Source organism: Porites lutea, chromosome 4 (genome assembly GCF_958299795.1).
Source record: "Porites lutea chromosome 4, jaPorLute2.1, whole genome shotgun sequence".
NCBI lineage: Eukaryota > Metazoa > Cnidaria > Anthozoa > Scleractinia > Poritidae > Porites > Porites lutea.
This window is the reverse complement of record NC_133204.1, coordinates 34,861,296-34,884,250: the sequence shown is the minus strand read 5'-3', so window position 1 is coordinate 34,884,250 and position 22,955 is coordinate 34,861,296. Positions and strand designations below refer to the sequence as shown.

Below are 22,955 nucleotides of genomic sequence, written 5' to 3'. Positions count from 1 at the left end.
ACGATAAAATTTCCCCGAGGTAAGTTACCTAGGGAAAAATCGGTCACACTTAAAAAATCAATTTTCCCTACGTAAACTGTCAACAAGTGGAGTTTACCTAGGCAAAAAGTCTGTAGTGTGACCACAGCTATTATGTTCTATTGTAATAGACCCTTCCACGATTTTTGTCAACTTTTGACTGCCGCCGAATTTTACAGACGTTTGTATGGTGGTGGGGGGGGGCAAGTTCGTGCCTTCCCCCACCGTACAAACCTCTGTAAAATTACGCGACCTTGTGGAGCAATATCTTAGCTCGCCTTTAACGTATCATCTTTAAGCTTGATAGGTTTCGTAATTTTAAGGCGCTCTTTCCAGCGTTGTCAATAGATATTCACTTACTGGTCTTTATAAAAACTTGAAAAAACGTTGAAGAGTCTATTTAGACGCATATGCAGACATAATGGACTTAATCTTTACCTACTACACTACGTTACTTAAAATGTTGGAGTAAATTGAGTAACTGTTGGCGGATCTATGCCTTCAAGTAAGTCAGGGGTGCGCCCACCCAGACTCTGAGAGAGGGGTGATTTGGACGAACTCATTTAGATTTTTTTGCTTTTTTTGCTTTTTGCTTTTTTTGCCCTGTGGGGCTTGATTTGACTCAGACGTGAGGTGGGGGCCTGGACCCCTTTCCTTGACCCACCACTGAATAGATAACAGGTAGATGTCTTCATTTTATTCAAAAATCGCGCTAAATACTCCCGCCCCAAACTCATATTCTTTATTTCTCACCATCTTTCCTTAGATGTTATACAGTGAAACGTCCAAACGTTGTTGACTGCCATTAAGTGCGTCTGATTAACACCCTGTTAGATGCTATTGGTGATTGTTACCACTTCACCGCCGCGAAGGCTGAAAATTGATAAGTGAGAGCCTAATAATGTTTCTTCCTTTTGAGAAGCGTCTTCTTCCTTCTTCTCGTCTTCTTTGTGAAGAGGCTCAAAAATACTTCGAGCTATAGCAACTTTGCAATTTCAAGTCATAAAATGAAATAATGAAACAATTTATTAATTAAGGACCTTTGAGACGCTCTGGACAGCTAAGATACACAAAAGAATCATCACTGCCTCTTTTTTTTCCTTTTTTGAAAAAGAGATTATTTGTTTCCAAGACAACGACATTTCACTACGAGAATGTAATTAACTTTTGTTGACAGAATGAATGGGGATGCCTCTATATCCAATAATATAAACATCAGGGTTTCTTTAAATTTTATCTGCTTAATCGCAAGACCTTTTATTCAAAACGCTGTTTAAAAATCAACTAACACCTTTTTATTTTTCTGTGTCATAAGCTTTCTTGTAACTAGAGTTTGATATTCTACCTTTTGAGCGTTGGTGAAGCAAACAATTTTATTTGCTTTACCAGGGTCAGGATTCATAACAGATCCTTAGTAACACAAATGCTAACTGCGATTCCATCGCCTGGATTCATTAAATTTTATTGAAATTGTCACTTAGCAGGACTAATGAAGCTCCTACTTTGCCATTGCCTCCCGGGCTTCCCTTTTTGTTATCGTTTACCCTGTAAAAAAACCACCACACTAAATTAAAGTTTCATCGACATAGAGAAAAAAAGACGTTACAAAAATCAAATGTATTAGTATATTATCAAACACACTAGGAAGAATATTAAGGCTGCTTTTTCGTTTCACTAAACGGAAAATATTCTTGCTAGGTTATTTAAATCAGTATTCAAGCTAACGTGTTACACGCATCCCCTGAACCTTGCGCTTAAAGTAATCAATTTAAAAAAGGAGTGAGATCGTTGTTTAAAGGAACAAAAAGGAAAGGAAGAAAAGGAGCTACAAGAAATAGGACGACAGTGCGCTATTAAGATAATCGTGACGACGTATACAGGTGTGTTTATTCAAGTCATGGTCAGCAACAAATTATCCTAACTTGGTTGTTATTTTATTAAGGAAGTTGTCACTCCTGTTGATAAACTGACAAGTGATGTTCGCTTCAGTTGGGAATCAGATCACGTTTAACGGATATATTTAAAGGTGTTCACCATTGGCGGTATATTACCTTCACCAACTGGATAGGAGTTGGAATTGTGGTCATCAAAACGTTTACAAAGGTCAAGTTCAACAATGGTGGGAACCCTCGAATCACGCAGTACAGCCTTAAAAGTTGTAGAAGCCGGAGCAATGATTGCATTAAATATCATTTCGCTTTTGGGCAACATCTTAGTTTGTTTGTCGGTTCACAGAAATAACAGGCTCCGCACCACAACAAATCTTTACATCATTGCATTGGCTGTAACTGACTTGATAGCTGCAACTCTCGTCATGCCTCCAGCTACTGGAGTTCTTATCACCGGCAGATGGCCTTTTGGAGAAACGGCTTGTCAAATACACGCTTATTTCAGTCTTTTTGCAGTATATGTTTCGCCTGTGACTATGGGTCTTACCGCACTTAATAGATACATTCGAATATGCAAATCAGATCAACAATATAATCTGTACTTTTCGAAGAAAAAATCTCGTTTTTTTCTTGGATTTTCCTGGACATTTGTCGCTCTTTACATTTTAATCCCTCGTCTTACTGGTCTACAAGAATTCTATTTTGTGCCAAGCTATGCAGCTTGCTTAAACAGGCACTTGAGTAATTTTGGAAAAAAGCTACACTACCTGGTCGTTCTCGGTTTGTTTTTTGCCCTTCCACTAGCAATAACAATATTCAGCTACAGAAAAGTTTTGAAAAAGATTCGGGAACACAATACTGGGACGGCTCGAAATCTTGGAGCAAACAACAACGAGACAGTCACGACAAACGAAATTCGAGTAAGCAAGTCCCTTTTTATTGTCGTCTTTGCCTTCATGTTGTGTTGGGTGCCCGCTTGGGTTATCGCCATCCTGACGAGATTGGTTTTTGGCAATAAAATTCCTCGCAATGTTCAGTTACTTTGCACTTTTTCCTTAAATATTTCGAGCGCCATTAATCCCTTTATTTACGCTGGAATGAATCCTGTGTTTAGAAGAGAGTTTCGAAGATTACTCGAATGTAGATTTGGCGGAGAGAAAGTCGACAATCTTCGATTAGAAGACCAACCACCCCGTGGGTAACTGCCCCGACAGCTCCTGTACTTATGGCTCTAGCGATCCTGAGAACACCTGATGGCACACTTAGAAACCACAACGAGACTGCGGAAGACGAGATGGAAATCCTCCAGTTCCGAGAAATCAGGGAAATCAAAAATCTTTACGCACATTTTTCTTTTTGTAGATTGGTAACTGAAGTTATAATCAGCAAGCATTCGAATAAAGCATAGAGCAACGAGGTAAAAAGTCAGAAAAAAACCTCTTGCAGGTTGTCAAGTTAACCTATAAAGAAGTTGTAGAAAAAGTTACAAAACGGATTTCATTTTGGAACAGAATTACTCGTCGAAATTGACGAGGTAGCTGCGCATTAACGGCCAGCGTTATCGTTTTCCACATGAGGTCTATCTATCACTTAAAAGGCGCACCTCAGCCCATGTTTGAATGTTTCGTCGACTAAAAACTCAGTCAACGCCATACATTAGACCTAAATACGCATAGTTAAACGAAGTTAAACGGTAGTTTGTTGAATAACATGTTTATCTCTTACTTTATCAGTTCTATTTTACAGTACAAAAAAATCTATACGTAATTATAATTTATTATATACATACTATACAAAAAGCTATGTCGTAACTTTTCGTACGCAAATTAGTTCTAGCCAATCAGAGGAGCGAACGATGGTTTTCACACGTGAAAAAAATGATACGTCCAATCAGAATCGCGAACGATGTTTTTTCACGTGCAAGAATAATGATACGTCCAATCAGAAGCCACAGAGGTGTGTGAGTTTCGCGCCAAAATTGCCGCCTTTTATTGCAGCTCGCAGCGCCGCTTCGCACACATTCAAGGAGAAAAGTTTTACTCAAGAAGTTTTTCTCACTAAAAAAGTGAAAAACATTTCGGAAATTGAGTGGAATAGTTTCGTTTGTTTCACTGTCGATAAAGAAAACGGTAGAGAGCCGGCGAAACAACAGCGGAAAGAGATAAACAGAACGAGACGTAAGCTTTTGTTGTGCTTTTTGTCGGAGCTACTTTGCCTTTCATTTAAGCTTAAGCTTACATTGAAACCGGCCATAAATTCACTCATTTTCAATTGTACATTGAGAAAAAACAGTTATGATTACTTATAGTTCTTGGATTACCATATATCCTCACCGTCATTTATGTTTTTAACAAACGTTTTTACTAAAAAGCTGATACTTCGTTTTCGTTGTCATTTTGCGGTAAGTGTGTAGCGGCAAATTTTAGCATTTTTGAAAGATTTAAAATAAAAAGGCCTCCAAAATTATGAATGTCTCAGTATGTATATAATAAACACAATACCACATGGAAAGTGCTTTGTACGGTATTTACGCACTCGTTGTTTTTGTATCAGAAATCTTACTCGTTCGCTGCGCTCACTCATTCGATTTCTGATACGTCAACAACTCGTGCGTAAATACCGTACGCCAGCACTTTCCATGAAGTATTCTCTATTAATTCTACAATATTGTAGGCTTTTTAATTCTACTCAGCAATATAACACCGTTTCGAATTACTGACTGGACCCTATTGGGCCAACTTGCGATACTGAATTTATGTTTGTCAAGCTTTTATGCTCTCTTGTCTTTGTTCAACTTATCCGATTCCAGGTGTCCCAGTTCGACTTTCTCCTGAATAAGTTGAAAAGAAACCTAATAATTAAATATACATCATTTATTTAGATTCCTAAAACCGCGAGTACAAATATCTCACGGTGGACATCAAAAATATCCATTGATACTCGACACACCAAACCGTCCAATAAGATACATGTATTTTTAGTTTTTTCTCCCTTATAACAAAACGTCTACTAATAATGAGCTGAACATCACTCGCTAAAGCTAGCGTACATTTTTTTATATTCAGATACAAAACACTGAGTAAATGACGGCTGTAGAAGTAAATCGGGTAAAACATGTTGAATTTATAGTGAAAGAATTACCGTATTTATTCGAATAAGCGCCCAGCCTCGAATAAGCGCCACCACCTCTTCCTCCCAATCAAACTTAAATAGGCGCTCACCCCCACCCCACCCACTTGAGTAAATAAACCAAACTTTATTTAAGTATCAGAACAATAAGTAATATTTACAATTTTAAACTTTATCGTATTGTTTGCAAATTAAAAACTAAAATATGTCCACGATAGAAAAACTATTTACAACTTTGAATAATTTAAAAGTGGGAAAAGGAAAATTAAGTATTACTAAGAAAAAACTACCAAAAATCTAGGCCTAAAATGATGAGTGCAGATGTAGACCAGCTACAGCGAAAGTGAAGTCTTCTGAGACCTCACGTGACTTGATTAATGAATGGATATCTAGAACCTCTCCCACTTGAGTAAATAAATTCTAATAAGAGACTTCCCCGAGGAGAGAGTTTTCTTCAGAGTATTTTACAGAAACCTGGCTTTGTTACTTCTTCGCATTTTATTATTAGCATTTATTGTTTTGTTGCAAAATAAACATACTTCACTTGCTGAAAATGGTGAAAATTTAATAAGCGCCCACCCTCAAGTTCCAAAAATTTAATAAGCGCCCAGGGCGGTTAATCGAATAAATACGGTATGCCATGAAGGAGTGTCCCCATACCGAGCGACCAATCTTATTAACATTAAAAAATGTCAAACAAACTTAAATTTATCGCTTTTTTTCGCATGGTCAGCAGCTATGCATATTTCTTGGAACATAAGAAATTTTGCACATGATAAAAGAGTTCAATCCCCACAGGTCTCCACAGGATTTTTTTCTACACCAGTAATAGGAGGCAGCGTGGCCGAGTGGTCAGCACGTCGGACTCGCAATCCGGGGTCCTGGGTTCGAGTCCCGCTCTGGCCACTCGCTGGATTTGTTCTCGGTCGTCCCGAGTTCATATCCTCAGCCACGCTTGTAAATAGCCAACTGGTTGCCTCCTGTCAGTTGGGGTTTTTAATCTTGTTATGTTGTATTTGGTCAATGAATTATTTTTTTCTAAGTATTTACGAGAAGAGTGCCTGTAAACTAGCTGGATAAGCTAAGTGCACTTTCCATTGTAAACAAGCCTTTAAACCTCTTTTTGTGGCCGCCGTGAAGTCATCTGAAATCGATCTCTATACGCCGAATTCAAATTCTATTATATAAAAAAAAATCAGTTAGATGGTTAGAAACAATCAAGCAGAGTTTAATCAAACATACTGAGAATTAATAGACACTAATGTGTTATACGCAGCAGTTGAAATTTGACATTAAAGTTATCAGATTAAAAAACAGAAATGACTTTTAACAAAGAGGCTAAATTGAGGGGAAGGATATGTGTAGGAGTGAAATAATCTACAGATTGTTCGTCAAATAATGAAGCTGGTGCGTTTAAAAAAGTCAAGGGGAGCTGAAAGTCATTACGTAAGACAGTTATCACTCTTAATGGGAGACTTATCAATGTTCGCTTCGTCAGGAAACAGGAGATGCTCCCGATAGGGGAACTGTCTTTAATAGCGGTAATTAAATCCTGAAGCAATTATTTTACTAAATAATGTGTAATTTCTGAGCAACGCACTAGTTTGTCGGTCTGTTTACGGAAATAACAGGCTCTTCATTTATATCATTGCAACTACCGTCACGCCTCTAGGTACTGGAGTTCTAATAACATGGAGTTGGCCGTTTTGCGTCATTTTGCAAATAGCCTATTATAAACATAATCAAAACTATAACAAAATTCTTAAATCTGATTGGCTATCAACTGCCCTGATTTCAGCCTTAATAGGACAGTTAAATAGGACAGTACGCGTCATGCCTAAGTAACTGGACAGTACGCGCCATCACGCGCGCCCTTAAATGGCTTTATTTTTTTTCACTGCTAGCAAAAAAATCACCGAATTCCTTGTGTTTTGATTGAAAAAAAGAGCCTAATATATCACAAGAACTTTGTGTCGTCCAATTCGGTTTGTAATCATAACCATAACAAAACTGTCAAATCTGATTGGCTATCAACTGCCCTGATTTCAGCCTTAATTGGACAGTTTAATAGGACAGTACGCGTCATGCCTAAGTAATTGGACAGCACGCGCCATCACACGCGCGCTTAAATAGCTTTTTTTTTTCACTGCTAGCAAAACAAAATTTCGAATTTCTTGTGTTTTGATCTAAAAATAGCCTATTATATCACAAATTTTGTTAAAGTTATGATTAATTGGTAACAGAACTTCGTGTCGTCCAATTCGGTTTGTAATCATACTCGTGATTAAACAAATCGGACTCCCGCTACGCGGTCGTCCGATTTTGTTAATCACTCGTATGATTACAGACCGAATTGGACTCCACTCAGTCCTGTTACCATTACTAATCATACTCGTGATTAAACAAATCGGACTCCCATACGATTACAGACCGAATTGGACTCCACTCAGTCCTCTTACCATTACTCAGGGTCTCTTTAAATTGTACCTCCTAAATTTCAGGACGCTGTTAATGTACAATTACCCTTAAAAGGGTGTATACAACCTCTATGTTCACGACACTTAACGCTACTTGTCTTTCCTATAACTTAGAGGTGTCATATTTTCACCCCCTTTTAACATTAAACAAAGTTCCAATTTTAATTTAGAACAGAATCTTCGTGACAAACACCTATGCTGTGTTCCTATCCCTCGGATTAATTATATTTGATGAAAGTAGACGGTAAACAGGTGTTATGAATTATGGAGTCGCTGAAGCCGTTAATACATCAACTACCCTTTTGAAAGTGTTTACAACCTGTATGTTCACGAAATTTTACGCTACTTGTCTTTCCTATAACTGGGGTGCAATATTTCCCCCCCCCCCCCCCCCCTTTTTTTGGCGTTAAACAAGGTTCCAATTTTCAACTTTATTTTCCTTACTGTAATTTAGATCGGAACTTTCGTGGCAAACACCAGATGCTATTGCCCGGATTAATTAAATTTATTGAAAGTAGACGCTAAACAGAACAAACACTACTTGATTTTTCTTAAACATCTAAATTTGTTTTCAGTTGGGAATCAACGTTACTAGATGTATTTAAAACTGTTCACCATTTGCATTATATTGGTTTCACCAACTGGATAGCAACTGGAATTGTGGTCATCAAAACGTTAAAAAAGATTCTAGTTCAACAATGATCAGCACTCTCGAACCGCGCAGTACAGCCATAAAAGTTGTAGAGGCCGGCGCAATGATTGCATTAAATATTGCGTCGCTTTTGGGCAACATTCTAGTTTGTTTTTCGGTTTACAGAAATCAAAGGCTCCGCACCACAACAAATCTGTACATGATTGCATTGGCTGTAAGTGACTTGATAGCTGCAACTCTGGTCATGCCTCCAGCGACTGGAGTTCTTATCACCGGCAGATGGCCTTTTGGTGAAACGGCTTGTCAAATACACGCTTACTTCGGTCTTTTTGCGGTGTATGTTTCGCCTGTAACCATGGGTCTTACTGCCCTTAATAGATACACAAGAATATGCAAATCAGATCAGCAATATACTCTATTCTTTTCGAAGAAAAAATCTCTTATTTTTCTTGGATTTTCCTGGACCTTTGTTGCTCTCTGCATTTTAATCCCTCGTCTTACTGGTCTACAAGAATTCTACTTTGTGCCGAGCTATGCAGCTTGCTTAAACAGGCAGATGAGTGATCTAGGAAAAATACTACACTACATCGTCGTTCTTGGCTTGTTTTTCGCACTTCCACTAGAAGTAACAATATTCAGCTACAGAAAAGTTTTGAAAAAGATTCGGGAACACAATACTGGAACGGCTCGAAATCTTCGAACAAACAACAACGAGACAGTCACAACAAAAGAAATTCGACTAAGCAAGTCTCTGTTTGTTGTCGTCTTTGCCTTCATGTTGTGTTGGCTACCCGCTTGGGTCATCACCATCCTGACGAGATTTTTGGTTGGCAATAAAATGCCGCACAATGTTCAGTTACTTTGCACTTTTTCCTTAAATATTTCGAACGCTATTAATCCCTTCATTTATGCTGGAATGAATCCTGTGTTTAGAAGAGAGTTTCGAAGATTACTCGTATGTAGATTTGGCGGAGAAAAAGTCGACAATCATCAATTAGAAGACCAACCACCTCGTGGGTAACTTCCCTGACAGCCCCCTGCATTTATGGTTCCAGCGATTCCGAGAACACCTGATCGCAGACTTAATAACAACAACGAGACTGCGGAAGACGAGATGGAAAGCGTCCAGTTCCAAGCAATCAAGGATGAAAAGGCCGGGTGAAAAGATGGCAGTGACTGATGCAATCATCTCTTTAGCTTTAGTTTCATTCAGTTTATGTTGGTCTCAAGTAAAACAGCCTTTCATCTTTGCTAACAGACGCCATTTACCTATAGAAAGCAATTTGCTTCAGTCAAACAGACAATGCCAAGTCTTATTTTCCCAATACAAATACTTCCGTCCTCTGCAGGCAGGTCCGCTTTTGGCTGGGTTATGCCTCTAAATAATTGATTATCTTTGTGCACTTATTTCGTTTTGTAGATTACTAACTGAATTAAGTTATAATCTGCAGGCATTCGGAATAAAGTATAGAGCAACGAGGTGAAAAGTTAAGATAAAACCTCTTGCAGGTCGTCAAGTTAACCTGTAAAGAAGTTGTAGAAAAAGGTAAAAAATGGACTTCATTTTGGAGCAGAAGTAACTGGTCGAAATTGACCAGCCGGGTGTAGCTGTGCATTAAGGGCCAGTGTTATCATTTCCTACATGAGGTCTATCTATCACTAGCCGGACCTAAACCCACGTCTGAATGTTTTCGTACACTAAAAACTCAATCTACGTCATATTATGAGACCTTAATATGCATAGTTAAACGAGTTAGTTAACACATTTATATCTTACTTTATCAGTTCCATTTTACAACGCAATAAGATCTATACGAAATTGATTCTAAAATATTGTATGTTTGTAAATTGTACTCTGCAAGATAATTCCGTGTCGAATTCCTGACTGGACCCCATTGGGCCAACTTGCGATACTGAATTTACCTTTGTTAGGCTTTTATGTTCTCTTGTCTTTGTTCAGCTGATCTGATTCCAGTTGTCCCAGTTTGACTTTTGTCCTGAATACATTGAAAGGAAACCCTATAAAGAAATATACATCATTGCAATTCAGCTTTACTTAGTTAAGTACAATTAACAAGCAAAATGAGTACAAATATCTCACGGGGTACTCATAAATATAAACTAAAATAATGAGCTCAACATCCCTCACTAAGGCTGGCGTATCTGTTGTGGTTAATTTTTTTATCTCAGGTAATTTTTGTTTTTCTTTCGTTTTTGGGTGTGGTGATGTATGCTAATGAAGTTGAAACAAAAGGAAAAGAAAAATTACCTGATATAAAAAAAAAAACTTTAACATATATGTTTTGATATTCAGGTACAAAACACTGAATACGTGATCTGTAGGGGTAAATCGGGTAAACATGTTGAAATTATAGTGAAAGAATTATAATATGAAGGAGTGTCTCCATACCGAGTGACTCGAATCGAGTGAATCTTACTAACGTTAAAAAATGTTAAACAAACTTAATTTATCGTTTTCTTTCTCATGGTCAGCAGCTATGCAAATTTCTTGGAACATAAGAAATTTTGCTTACGAGAAAAGAGTTCTATCCCCACAGGATTTTTTTGTACACCAATATGGCCGCCGTGGCGTGAAATCTATCTCTATACGCCGAATTCAAATTGTATTATAAACAAATCAGTTACATGTTTAGAAACAATCAAGCAGTGTATGTTTTTTCAAACATACTGAAAATTGATAGAAAGAGTGCATTCATGCAATTTCACGGAAGATGAATATTCTTCTCTTTCAATTGTTAGTTTATCATTTCAATTCAAACTAATGTGTTATAATACGCAGCAGTTGAAATTTGTCCTTAAAGTTCTCGATTAAAAAAAAGTAAATGACTTTTCAAAAAGAGGCTAAATTGAAGGGAAGGATATTATGTGTACGAGTAGAATAATCTTGATTGTTCGTCAGATCATGCAATGAAGCAAGTGCGTTTAAAAACGTCGGTCAAGGCGACCTGTAAATCATTACTTAACGTTATCAATCAGACTGGGAGACTTCGGCAGGAAACACGAAATGTTCCCCACAGGGGAACTAGCTTTAATGGTGCTTATTAAATCCTAAAGCAATGATTACACTGAATATTGTGTAATTTCTGTGCAACATACTAGTTCTTCCGTCTGTTTACAGAAATAACAGGCTCTTCATTTACATCATTGCAACTATCTTTGTGCCTCTAGCTACTGGAGTATAGTAATAACAAGCAGTTGGCCTTTTAACGTCATTTTTCAAATAGACGATAATTATAAACATTAGAGTCTCTTTAAATTGTACCTGCTAAATCCCAGGACGCTGTTAATGTACAACTTCCCTTAAAAAGGTAGTACAACCTCCATGTTCAAGCAGTATTACTCTACTTTTCTTTTCTATAACTGGGGTGCCATATTTTCACCCCCTTTTTAGTACTAAACAAAGCTCCAATTTTAATTTAAAACAGAACCTTCGCGACAAACACTTATGCTGTGATCCTATCCCTCGCCGTTTAATTAAATTTTTTTAACGTAGACGGTAAACAGATCTTGTGAAGTTAACTTTTCAATGGTGCCTACACTTTCTCCTCTCCATTGTCACTTTTGCAAATGAGACGACCACGTCGAGGTTAAGATTCATCAGGAGCGTAAAACAAATTTAGATGTTTAGAAAAAACCAAGCAGTGTTTTATGATTAAACATAATGAAACCGAACCGAAATATATTCTATGTTAAGTTAGTCGATCATTGAAATTAAAACTATTGTGTTCTACGCAGCCGTCAAAACGTACTCTTAAAATAATCCGACTGAGAGACTGCTAAGCTACTTTCGAAAAACACAAACAATGAACATAAGAAAAGAAAAAAAAAGTTGGAAAAGATGGGGTGATAGTGCGCTTGTAGAATAAACGTCGCTAATAGGTAATAAGATGAAGCAGGTGTGTTAACAAAATTCATATGAAGAAATAAATTATTCTTCTCTATGTTTATATTATTATGAAAGTTCTCACTCCTAATGGGAAAAAAACGTGCTATTACTCTTTGAGAAATCGCATTTAACGGTGGTATTGAAAGCTTTTCAACCATTTGCATTGGGATTACCAAGAGATAAACGTTATCGCCATCTCTTTCGGCGGCCGTTTAAATTGTGGACATTGAAAACGTTTACAAAGATCAGGTTTAAGAATGGTTGGCACTCTCGAATCTCGCAGTACAGCCATAAAAGTTGTAGAAGCTGGAGCAATGATTGCATTAAATATTGCGTCGCTTTTAGGCAACATCTTAGTTTGTCTGTCGGTTTACAGAAATAACAGGCTCCGTACCACCACAAATCTGTACATCATTGCATTGGCTGTAACTGACTTGATAGCTGCAACTCTGGTCATGCCTCCAGCGACTGGAGTTCTTATCACAGGCAGATGGCCTTTTGGTGAAACGGCTTGTCAAATACACGCTTTTTTCAGTCTTTTTGCAGTGTATGTTTCGCCTGTAACCATGGGTCTTACTGCCCTTAATAGATACACAAGAATATGCAAATCAGATCAACAATATAATCTGTACTTTTCGAAGAAAAAATCTCGTGTTTTTCTAGGATCTACCTGGACATTTGTAGCTCTCTACATTTTAATACCACGTGTGACTGGTCTGCAAGATTTTCATTTTGTGCCAAGCTATGCAGCTTGTTTGAACAGGCACTTGTCAACGAGTAATTTTGGAAAAATTGTTCACTATTTTGTCGTCCTCGGCTTGTTTTTCGCACTTCCACTAGCAGTAACAATATTCAGCTACAGAAAAGTGTTAAAAAAGATTCGGGAACACAACACTGGAACTGTGCAAAGTCTACGAATGAACAACAACAAGACAGTCACCTCAAACGAAATTCGACTAAGCAAGTCCCTTTTTGTTGTCGTCTTTGCCTTCATGTTGTGTTGGGTACCCGCTTGGGTCATCACCATCCTGACGAGATTGTTTTTTGGAAATAAAATGCCGCGCAATGTTCAGTTACTTTGCACATTTTTCTTAAATATTTCCAACGCCATTAATCCCTTTATTTATGCAGGAATGAACCCGGTATTTAGAAGAGAGTTTCGAAAATTACTTGGATGTAAATTTGGAGTGAGAATCGAGAGTAGTTTAAGTCGACAATCATCAAGTAGAAGACCAGCCACTTCATGGATAAGAAGTAACCACAACATAACTGACAAAACTGGGGATGAGCAGATGGAAAGCATTGATTGTTAAGGATGATCATGAAAATACTGAGAATCTAATCTCTATATATTGAGTTTATTCAGCTTATGGTAGCCTAGACAGGCCGGCAACTCTCTAGACGCCATATATAATCCGTAATCTAGAGAGAAAATATTTTCCGCAATGAAAATGATATTTCTCGCCTCTGTACGTTTGTTCACCACAGTAGATCCGCTTTTGTCGGCTATGCTTAAAAACTCTTTATATAACAGTAAGTTTTTTGAAAGATGTTGTAGATTGATTACTTTATATTCATGCATAATCAGCAGGTATTCGAGTGAACGAAGAGAAACAAAGTGAGAAATACTAACTGGGAACTTCAAAGAAGGGGCGTAGCTACAAAGTTTCCAGAGGTACGCACAGTTTTCCACAGGTGACGCAAACTCACACGTGAGAATAGTTGTTGCGTAACAGGAATATTATTAGGGTTTGTGGGTGGATTTTAGAGATCGTTGCATCGAATATTGTTCTCTAATCACTTCTACAGTGAATCGAGAACAAATTATTTTCACTCTAATGTACAGCAAGCAGACATGTACAAAGTTAGGAATTGGCATCTCGTTTGTTTGATAGCAAGACTACAAAATCACAGCTTACGCTTATTTACAACTGAACAACAAACAATTAAACTTATGAATGAAGCAATTTCCGTGAGTCGCAGGATTCGTTACCGTGTTCTCTTGGAAAAAAGTATTCCCTTTATTGGAGTCAGGATTTATGAACCTTGGTAGACACCTAAGCTAAATTCACAGAATTACCACAAGAATACATTCATTCAGGTTGTTACTTGACAGCACAAATGAAGGACAACCTTAGCTTCAATCCGAGTCCTAAAAAGAGACGACCACATGGAATTTAAGTTTTACTGCCGTGAAAGATAACAGATTTAGATGTTTAGAAACAATCAAGCAGTGTCTTAATAACATACTGGAAATGATATAAAGGCTGGCTTTAATTTCACCGAACTGAAATGTTCTCGGCTATGTTGGTCGATTAATGCGTTCGACGTCAGGAGAACGCAACCTAAGCTCAACGCGCGAGAAGCCAGAGCACGAGCATTTAAATGTGGGTATCGTTCTTAGGAATTCAACTCCAGGAGAGTTCGCCTTCATTTGACAAAGTAATTGAGTTAGAATAATCGCGACGAAGATTGATAGAACGCGAATTCACTTTTTGTGCGACGTTTTTGTTGCGTCAACGTCCTCGGATCTTTTCCCAGAGCCCGTTGATCAGTAATCGTACTCGCCTCGATTTCGTACGGGCTCAACTCCCAAGAGGGAGTATGCTAAAAACGTACCATCCTATCCCATCTAATACGTCCTGGATTATGTAACGCCAACTTTCTTTTAAGCGTCACACTAAGTACAGAAAGATATAATAAACAACAATTCGTTCGACTGTTTCAGGATTTAGTTACTATTATCGAAAAACGTTTTGTAAGTTTATTTGACATTATAAGAAAACTTTATGAATAAACTGTTTTTGTAACCACCAGACAATTTACACTTTATCTACAAGGCTCATGTCCAAGTCTCTCAGTTATTTCAAGGCTGTAACATTTTGCTTAATAAATTTCGCGTTAAAAATATTGTTTCATTTTGCGTCAAAAAGTTGTTACATTTCGCGTTAAAAAGTTGTTACATTTTGCGTCAAAAGTTGTTACATTTCGGGCTAATGTTACATTTCGCGTCAAAAGTTGTTACATTTCGCGTTAATGTTACATTTTGCGTCAATTGTTACATTTTGCGGCGTAACACACGTACCCGTGTTGAGAAAGAAGAACACCACGCAGACTTAAATGTGACATGTGAACATTCTTTAAGTAGATGACGAACACTGAACATTGGTTATCTGTTAGATTTGACTTGTATTAGTTTTTGTAATTGTTGCCATGTTAACCAACCCATTTGTTCGGGAGGAGTGTAATATATTAGGTTCCAGACCTCTTGTATTTAAGGCAGGTTTCGCTCATGCGCGGTTGCATCAAAGCATGACTAGCTAGCATTAACAATTCGTAGAGTACATACAAAGGGAATTGATGTTTAATGAGTGTTGAGTGTTTGGAAATCAGATGAAAAACTGCTATTTTTGCATCTTCTTAATAATGCAAAAATGAGACGTATATATTCAAATATTTCCTTCTAAAATAATTTTCTTTGAGAAGTAATATCAAGCCTCAGTTCTACAGTGTTTCATCACCAGATGAAAAACCTCGAAGTTCGTCAAAAATACAGTTAACTCTCGCCTTGCGGACACCCCGCTATTGCGGACGCTCGCTATTACGGACAAAATCCAGATATAGGGCTTTGACTGGAAAAGACTCTCGCTATTACGGAATTAAGGACAGTTTCTTAGTACCAAAGTGACAATTTTATTGTTTGACTCTCAATAAAGCGGAGACGCTTGTGCGGTTATTCGTACTGGAGAAGGTTTTGCCCTTTCCTGGTCGCGAAATGATTGTTTGGGGATCAAGGGGATGGCGCAGTGGTGAGAGCGCTCGCCTCCCACCAATGTGGCCCGGGTTCAAATCCTGGCTTCGACGCCATATGTGTGTTGAGTTTGTTGTTGGTTCTCTCCCTTGCTCCGAGAGGTTTTTGTCCGGGTACTCCCGTTTTCCCCTCTCCTCAAAAACCAACATTTCCAAATTCCCATTCGACCAGGAATCAGGTAGACGAAGAACCACTTTGTGGATGTGCTACCTCCAAATCATTATTTGTTTACTTATTTATTTATTAAACTTTAGAAACTTGATAACTAGTTCCCGCCATTACAACATTCTCGTCAAAACTCGTCGTAGAATGACAACGGATGACGTTGGTTCGCGCGCGCGGACAACTTAGTATTGAGAGAATCTCGTTCTCGTTGTCGTCCTCGTCTCAAAATCTAAAGCTCTCTATTAAAGATTCAAGAAAATCTTCCGAACGTAGATATAATGTTATTTGTAATATTATTGTATGTTGACAGCACTTTTTTCCCTCCCCGCTATTACCGAGATAAGACCGCGGTCCCGAGGGTGTCCGCAATAACGGGAGTTGACTGTACTAAGCTGCGTGTCGTATTTTCAACTTTATTACATCCACTTTGAAATCACTGGCTATCCGTGCAATCTGATTGGCTCTCAGCGGTGTGATTTATTCCTAAATCGCACCATTTTTTGCTCTAAATCGCATCTGTTCCAAATCGCGTCATTCATGTTCTAAATCGCATCATTTCTGTTTTAAATCGCACCATTTTTGGTCTATATCGCATCATTTCTGTTTGGAATACAAAATGAGATGTAATAGCCTTTTTGTTTCGGCTTTTTAACAAACCGGTTACTTGATCAATAAAATATTAGTAATGACTAAATTCTGCGATTTCAAAATGGAAGTAATAAAGTGGTAATTGAACTTCGTGTCGTGCAATTTTGGTCTGAAATCATACTTGTGATTTCGAATCGAACTCGCGCTGCGCGCTCGTTCGATTTTGAAACCCCGCGTATGATTTCAGACCAAATTGCACTCCACTTAGTTCAATTACCATTATCAATTCTCAGTGTTTCGTCTGGTGATGAAACACTGCTTCTCATGCTTGATATATTACATCACTGAAAGAAGAGAAGGGAAGCTACAAGAGATGAGATGAGAGAGCTCTAGAAAAATATTCGTGACTAATGCGTAATATTACGTAGCAGCTGTGTTTAGAAAAGTTATGGTGGGCAATGAATCACTCTTTTAATGTTGTTTTGTCCCTCCATATGAGATAAAATTGATGTTGCTTTGATTAGGAAATCACCCCTTTAAAAAGGACAATTGCACGATGGAGCCATTTTACTTAATTAAAAGAATCCTTCAGCCTGTTTTTTTGTTGTGGAAATTAGGGCTACTGCTTTTTGAATCTCACTGGGGCTGAAAAAATTTAAATAAGAAAGCACAAAGGAAATGAAGTTCGTTAGTTGTAGTTAAATGATGTCATCTTATAAATGGCCCATTGTGATATTGAAAGCTTTTCACTCTTCATGTTAGGCTTACTAACAGGTAAAATTCATCGTTATGAGATGAGAGAGCGCTAGTAAAATATTCGTGACTAATACGTAATATTACGTAGCACGTGTGCTTAGAAAAGTCACTGTGTGCAATGAATCATTCTTTTAGTGGTATTTTGTCACTCCTTATGGGAAAAAAACTGATGTTGCTTCTATTAGGAAATCACCGCTTTAAGAGGACAATTGCACGATGGCGTCTTTTTAAATTGTTTTTTTAAACCTCACTGGGCTTAAAAAAATTTAAATAAGAAAGCACAAAGGAAATGAAGTTTGGTAGTTGCAGTTAAATGATGCCATCTTGAAATGACGTATTGTGCTCTTTATGTTAGGCTTACTAACAGGTAAAATTCATCGCTAACTCTTGCGACAACAGTTAAAAAGTCAGAGCAGTCCAAAAATCTTACAAAGATCCAATTGAAGAATGGTGGGCATCTTCGAATCGGGCAGTACAGCGTTAAAAGTTATAGAAGCTGGAGCAATGATTGTATTAAATATTTTGTCACTTTTGGGCAACATCCTCGTTTGTTTGTCAGTTTACAGAAATAGCAGCCTCCGTACCACAACGAATCTTTACATTGCATTGGCTGTAACTGACTTGATAGCTGCAACTCTGGTCATGCCTCCAGCGACTGGAGTTCTTATCACCGGCAGATGGCCTTTTGGTGAAACGGCTTGTCAAATACACGCTTATTTCAGTCTGTTTGTTGTGTATGTTTCACCTGTGACCATGGGTCTTACTGCCCTTAACAGATACATAAGAATATGCAAATCAAATCAAAAATACAGTCTGTACTTTTCGAAGAAAAAATCTCGTATTTTTCTTGGGTCTGCCTGGACATTTGTAGCTCTCTACATTTTAATTCCTCGCCTTACTGGTCTACAAGATTTTCATTTTGTGCCGAACTATGCAGCTTGCTTAAACAGTCACTTAAGTAATTTTGGAAAAATACTTCACTACATTGTCGTTCTAGGCTTGTTTTTTGTCCTTCCTCTAGCTGTGACAACATTCAGCTACAGAAATGTTTTGAAAAAGATTCGGGAACACAATGCTGGAACTGCGCAAAGTCTTCGAGCAAACAACAACGAGACAGTCACCACAAACGAAATTCGACTAAGCAAGTCTCTGTTTGTTGTCGTCTTTGCCTTCATGTTGTGTTGGCTACCCGCTTGGGTCATCACCATCCTGACGAGATTGTTCTTTGGAAATAAAATGCCTCGCAATGTTCAGTTACTTTGCACATTTTTCGTAAATATTTCGAACGCCATCAATCCCTTTATTTATGCAGGAATGAATCCTGTGTTTAGAAGAGAGTTTCGAAAATTCCTCGGATGTAAATTTGGAGTGAGAGTCGAGAGTAGTTCAAGTCAACAATCATCAAGTAGAAGACCAGCCATTTGAAGGATAAGCAGTAACCACAGCAAAACTGAAAAAACTGGGGATAAGAAGATCGAAAGGCCTTGAGAGTCAAGCAATTAAGGATGAGAATACCGAGAAAAACTGACAGTGAGCGTAGCCCCTAATCTAATCTTTAAATATTGAGATTCAGATTGAGCTTATGTTAGCCTAGACAATCAACCCGACAGGCTTGCAAATCGAAGCCGTTTACCTATAAACCGTAATCTGTTTCTGTGAAATATTTTCTGCAAGCGGAAATTCATATTACTAGCCTCTAAATTTTCCGAATTTTGAGGCAATAGTTAAATCACTCCGTTTAAGTTGGATCGGTAGATAATTAAGTGTCCATCAAATGAGTCAAAAGGGCATCCCTAACTCCTTTTTCGAAAGATACGTTGGTCTTTCTTTCCTACTGAAGTGTAATTGTAATTCAAACATATATCGCTCTTTTATTTGGAAATGCTTGATCCTTACTTTAAGGAATTGCGTCTGAACAGGATACTTATCATGATGATCTAATTCTCTGGAACAATGACAACATAACAATTGAAGGTAAATCGCTATTTTGGAAAAAATGGGTCAAAAAGGGAATTTATTATATTCAAGACATTTTAAATGAAAATGGAAAATTTCTCACTTAAGAAGAATCTTAATGTAGATATAGTTTACAAGTGAACTTTTTGCACTACTTTCAAATCTTTGGGTCAATTCCAGTGGGTCTTAAGCCCAAAGCGTCTTCTGAACCGAGGCCTGCGGAATCGAGCCTTGAAGATGATGCTTAGTCGCAAAAAATGCAAGGGTTAACCCATATAAATATTCATTCTTTATTCGCATAGTGAAAGAATGGAATAATCTACCGCAGTATGTGGTTGAAGCAGAATCTTTTAAACTGTTTAAAAATATACCGCGGCTATCTATTGACAACAAATTGAGACAATTTGCCTTTAAAACACGACATCGTATATTTATTTAGTAACTAAAAAGAGCTACAAGAAGACCAACCACCTCCTGGGTAACTTAAGTAACCACAGCGAGACTGTGGAACACAAGATAGAAAGCCCCGAGTGTCAAGCATGCAGTCAAGTGGGATGAAAAGGCTGGATTAAAAGATGCCAGTGATTGAAGCAATCATCTCTTTAGTTTAAGTTTCATTCAGTTTATGGTGGTCTTAGGTAAAACAGCCTGTCATCTTTGCTAACGGAAGCCATAAAACGCAATATGCCTCTGTCAAACACAGAATGAAAGTTACATTTTTTCAGTCGTCTGCAAGCAAGTCCGCTTTTGGCTGGGCTATGCTTTTAAATTATTAAAAATCTTTACGCACATTTTTCATTTTGTAGATTGGTAACTGAAGTTATAATCAGCAGGCATTCGAATAAAGCATAGAGCAACGAGGTGATAAAGTCAAGAAAAAACCTCTTGCAGGTCGTCAAGTTAACCTGTAAAGAAGTTGTACAAAGGTACAGAATGGACTTCATTTTGGAACAGAATTAACTTGTCGAAGTTGACGGGGTAAATGTGCATTAACGGCCAGTGTTATCGCTTTCCACATGAGGTCTATCTATCACTTAAAAGGCGCACCTCAGCCCATGTTTGAATGTTTCGTCGACTAAAAACTCAATCTACGCCATACATTAAACCTAAATACGCATAGTTAATTCTAAAATATTGTAGGCTTTTTAATTGTACTCTGCAATATAATACCGTGTCGAATTCCTGACTGGACTCTATTGGGCCATCTTGCGATACTGAATTTATCTTTGTCAGGCTTTTAATATGTTCTCTTGTCTTTGTTCAACTGACCCGATTCCAAGTGTCCCAGTTCGACTTTTGCCCTGAATACGTTGAAAAGAAACCTAATAATTAAAATTATTATATAGACACGAGTGTTTTACTGGAAATCAAAATATACCACTCGTAAAATTCATAAAAACTACATCCGGGAACCAAGTGGTTTATTTTCCATAATCTCACACGTGAGTTTATCGATGACGTAATTTCCGTAATTTCCATCCGAACTTTGTAGGCGTCTTGCGTCTTTTGAATTTTGCTTACACATTTTTCAAAGCTTTGCTGATATTTTGTCATTGTAGAGCCCTATTCAGCTCAGCGTTATTTCTGGAGATTATTGTAAACAATGTCTTATATTGCTGTACTGTAAATTTGAGCCGTCACAATCACTTTTTGGCGAAGAAAAATCTATTATTTTATCGATGTCTTTTTGTCTATATAATAAAAAGAACACTACACGGCCACTTGAAGATATGAATTTTATTTTCTCGTGGCAAAAACAATATGTTACTCACTCGCTGCGCTCTTTCGTAAAATATTGTTTTGCCACTCGAAAATAAAATTCATATCTTCGCGCCACCGTGTAATATCATCTATATACATCATTTATTTAGCTTCTTAAAACCGCGAGTACAAATATCTCACAGTGGACTCATAAAATATTCATCGATACTCGACACACTAAACCGTCCAATAAGATATATGACTGTATTTTTAGTTTTTCCTCCTTTATGACAAAACGTCTACAAATAATGAGCTGAACATCACTCGCTAAAGCTATAGTATATGTTTTGATATTCATGAACATGATCTGTAGAAGTAAATCAGGTAAAATTTGTTGAAATTATAGTGAAAGACTTATACTATGAAGGAGTGTCCCCATACCGAGCGACCAATCTTATTATAGTAACATTAAAAAATGTCAAACAAATTTAGATTTATCGCTTTTTTTCGCATGGTCAGCAGCTATGCATATTTCTTGGAACATAAGAAATTTTGCTCATGAAAAAAAAGACTCAATCTCCACAGGTCGCCACAGGATTTTTTTGTACTCAAGTAATAGAACGCAGCGTGGCTGAGTGGTCAGCGCGTCGGACTAGCAATCCGGCGGTCCTGGGTTCGAGTCCCGCTCTGGCCACTTGCTGGATTTGTTCTCCGTTGTCCCGAGTTCAAGTCCTCGGCCACGCTTGTAAATAGCCAACCGGTTGCCTCCTGTCAGTTGGGTTTTTTAATATTGTTATGTAGTATTTGATCAATGAATTATTTTTTTCTAAGTATTTATGAGTAGAGTGCCTGTAAACTAGCTGGATAAGCTAAGTGCACTTTCCATTGTAAACAAACCTTTAAACCGCTTTTTATGGCCGCCGTGACGTCATTTGAAATCGATCTCTATACGCCGAATTCAAATTCTATTTTATTAAAAAATTATCAGTTAGATGTTTAGAAACAATCAAGCAGAGTTTAATCAAACATACTGAGAATTAATAGACACTAATGTGTTATACGCAGCAGTTGAAATTTGTGATTAAAGTTATCAGATTAAAAAACAGTAAATGACTTTTAACAAAGAGGCTAAATTGAGGGGAAGGATAAGTGTAGGAGTGACATAATCTAGATTGTTCGTCAAATAATGAAGCAGGTGCGTTTAAAAAAGTCAAGGCGAGCTGTAAGTCATTACTTAAGACCGTTATCACTCCTAATGGGAGACTTATCAATATTCGCTTTGTCAGGAAACAGGAAATGCTCCCGATAGGGGAACTATCTTTAATAGCGGTTATTAAATCCTAAAGTAATTATTTTACTAAATATTGTTTAATTTCTGTGCAACATACGAGTTTGTCGGTCTGTTTACGGAAATAACAGGCTCGTCATTTATATCATTGCAGCTATCGTCAAGCCTCTAGGTACTGGAGTACTGATAACAGAGAGTTGGCCTTTTTGCGTCATTTTGGTCTCTTTAAATTGTAACTGCTAAATCACGGGACGCCGTTAATACATCAACTACCCTTTAGAAATTGTTTACAACTTGTATGTTCACGAAATTTTACGGTACTTGTCTTTCCTATAACTGGGGTGCAATATTTTCACTCCCTTCTTTGGAGTTAAACAAGGTTCCAATTTTGGATTTTATTTTCCTTATTGTAATTTAGAACAGAACTTTCGTGGCAAACACCGCCCGAATTAATTAAATTTATTGAAAGAAAACGCTAAACTGAACACTTCTTGATTTTTCTTTGTTTTCAGCTGGGAATCACCGTTACTGGATGTATTTCAAACTGTTCACCATTTGCAGTATATTAGCTTCACCAACTGGATAGCAACTGGAATTGGAATTGATTCTAGTTCAACA

The 22,955-nt window shown here is 37.6% G+C and overlaps 4 protein-coding genes across 4 annotated transcripts; all 4 read left to right on the top strand.

The window, feature by feature from the left end:
• Window positions 1-1,800: 1,800 nt before the first annotated feature.
• On the top strand, window positions 1,801-3,109 carry LOC140934581 (beta-3 adrenergic receptor-like). Its single transcript, XM_073384181.1, has one exon. It carries the CDS (start codon window positions 2,135-2,137, stop codon window positions 3,107-3,109), a length of 975 nt encoding a protein of 324 aa, XP_073240282.1. The 5' UTR covers window positions 1,801-2,134.
• Window positions 3,110-8,211: 5,102 nt separating this feature from the next.
• On the top strand, window positions 8,212-9,192 carry LOC140934579 (melatonin receptor type 1A-like). The gene has a single exon (XM_073384180.1). It carries the CDS (start codon window positions 8,212-8,214, stop codon window positions 9,184-9,186), a length of 975 nt encoding a protein of 324 aa, XP_073240281.1. The 3' UTR covers window positions 9,187-9,192.
• A 3,070-nt stretch (window positions 9,193-12,262) lies between these two features.
• Window positions 12,263-13,385, top strand: LOC140934578 (melatonin receptor type 1A-like). The gene has a single exon (XM_073384179.1). The coding sequence runs from the start codon at window positions 12,330-12,332 to the stop codon at window positions 13,383-13,385; it is 1,056 nt and encodes a 351-aa protein (XP_073240280.1). The 5' UTR covers window positions 12,263-12,329.
• A 4,454-nt stretch (window positions 13,386-17,839) lies between these two features.
• Window positions 17,840-18,817, top strand: LOC140934577 (melatonin receptor type 1A-like). Its single transcript, XM_073384178.1, has one exon. The coding sequence runs from the start codon at window positions 17,840-17,842 to the stop codon at window positions 18,815-18,817; it is 978 nt and encodes a 325-aa protein (XP_073240279.1).
• Window positions 18,818-22,955: the final 4,138 nt, after the last annotated feature.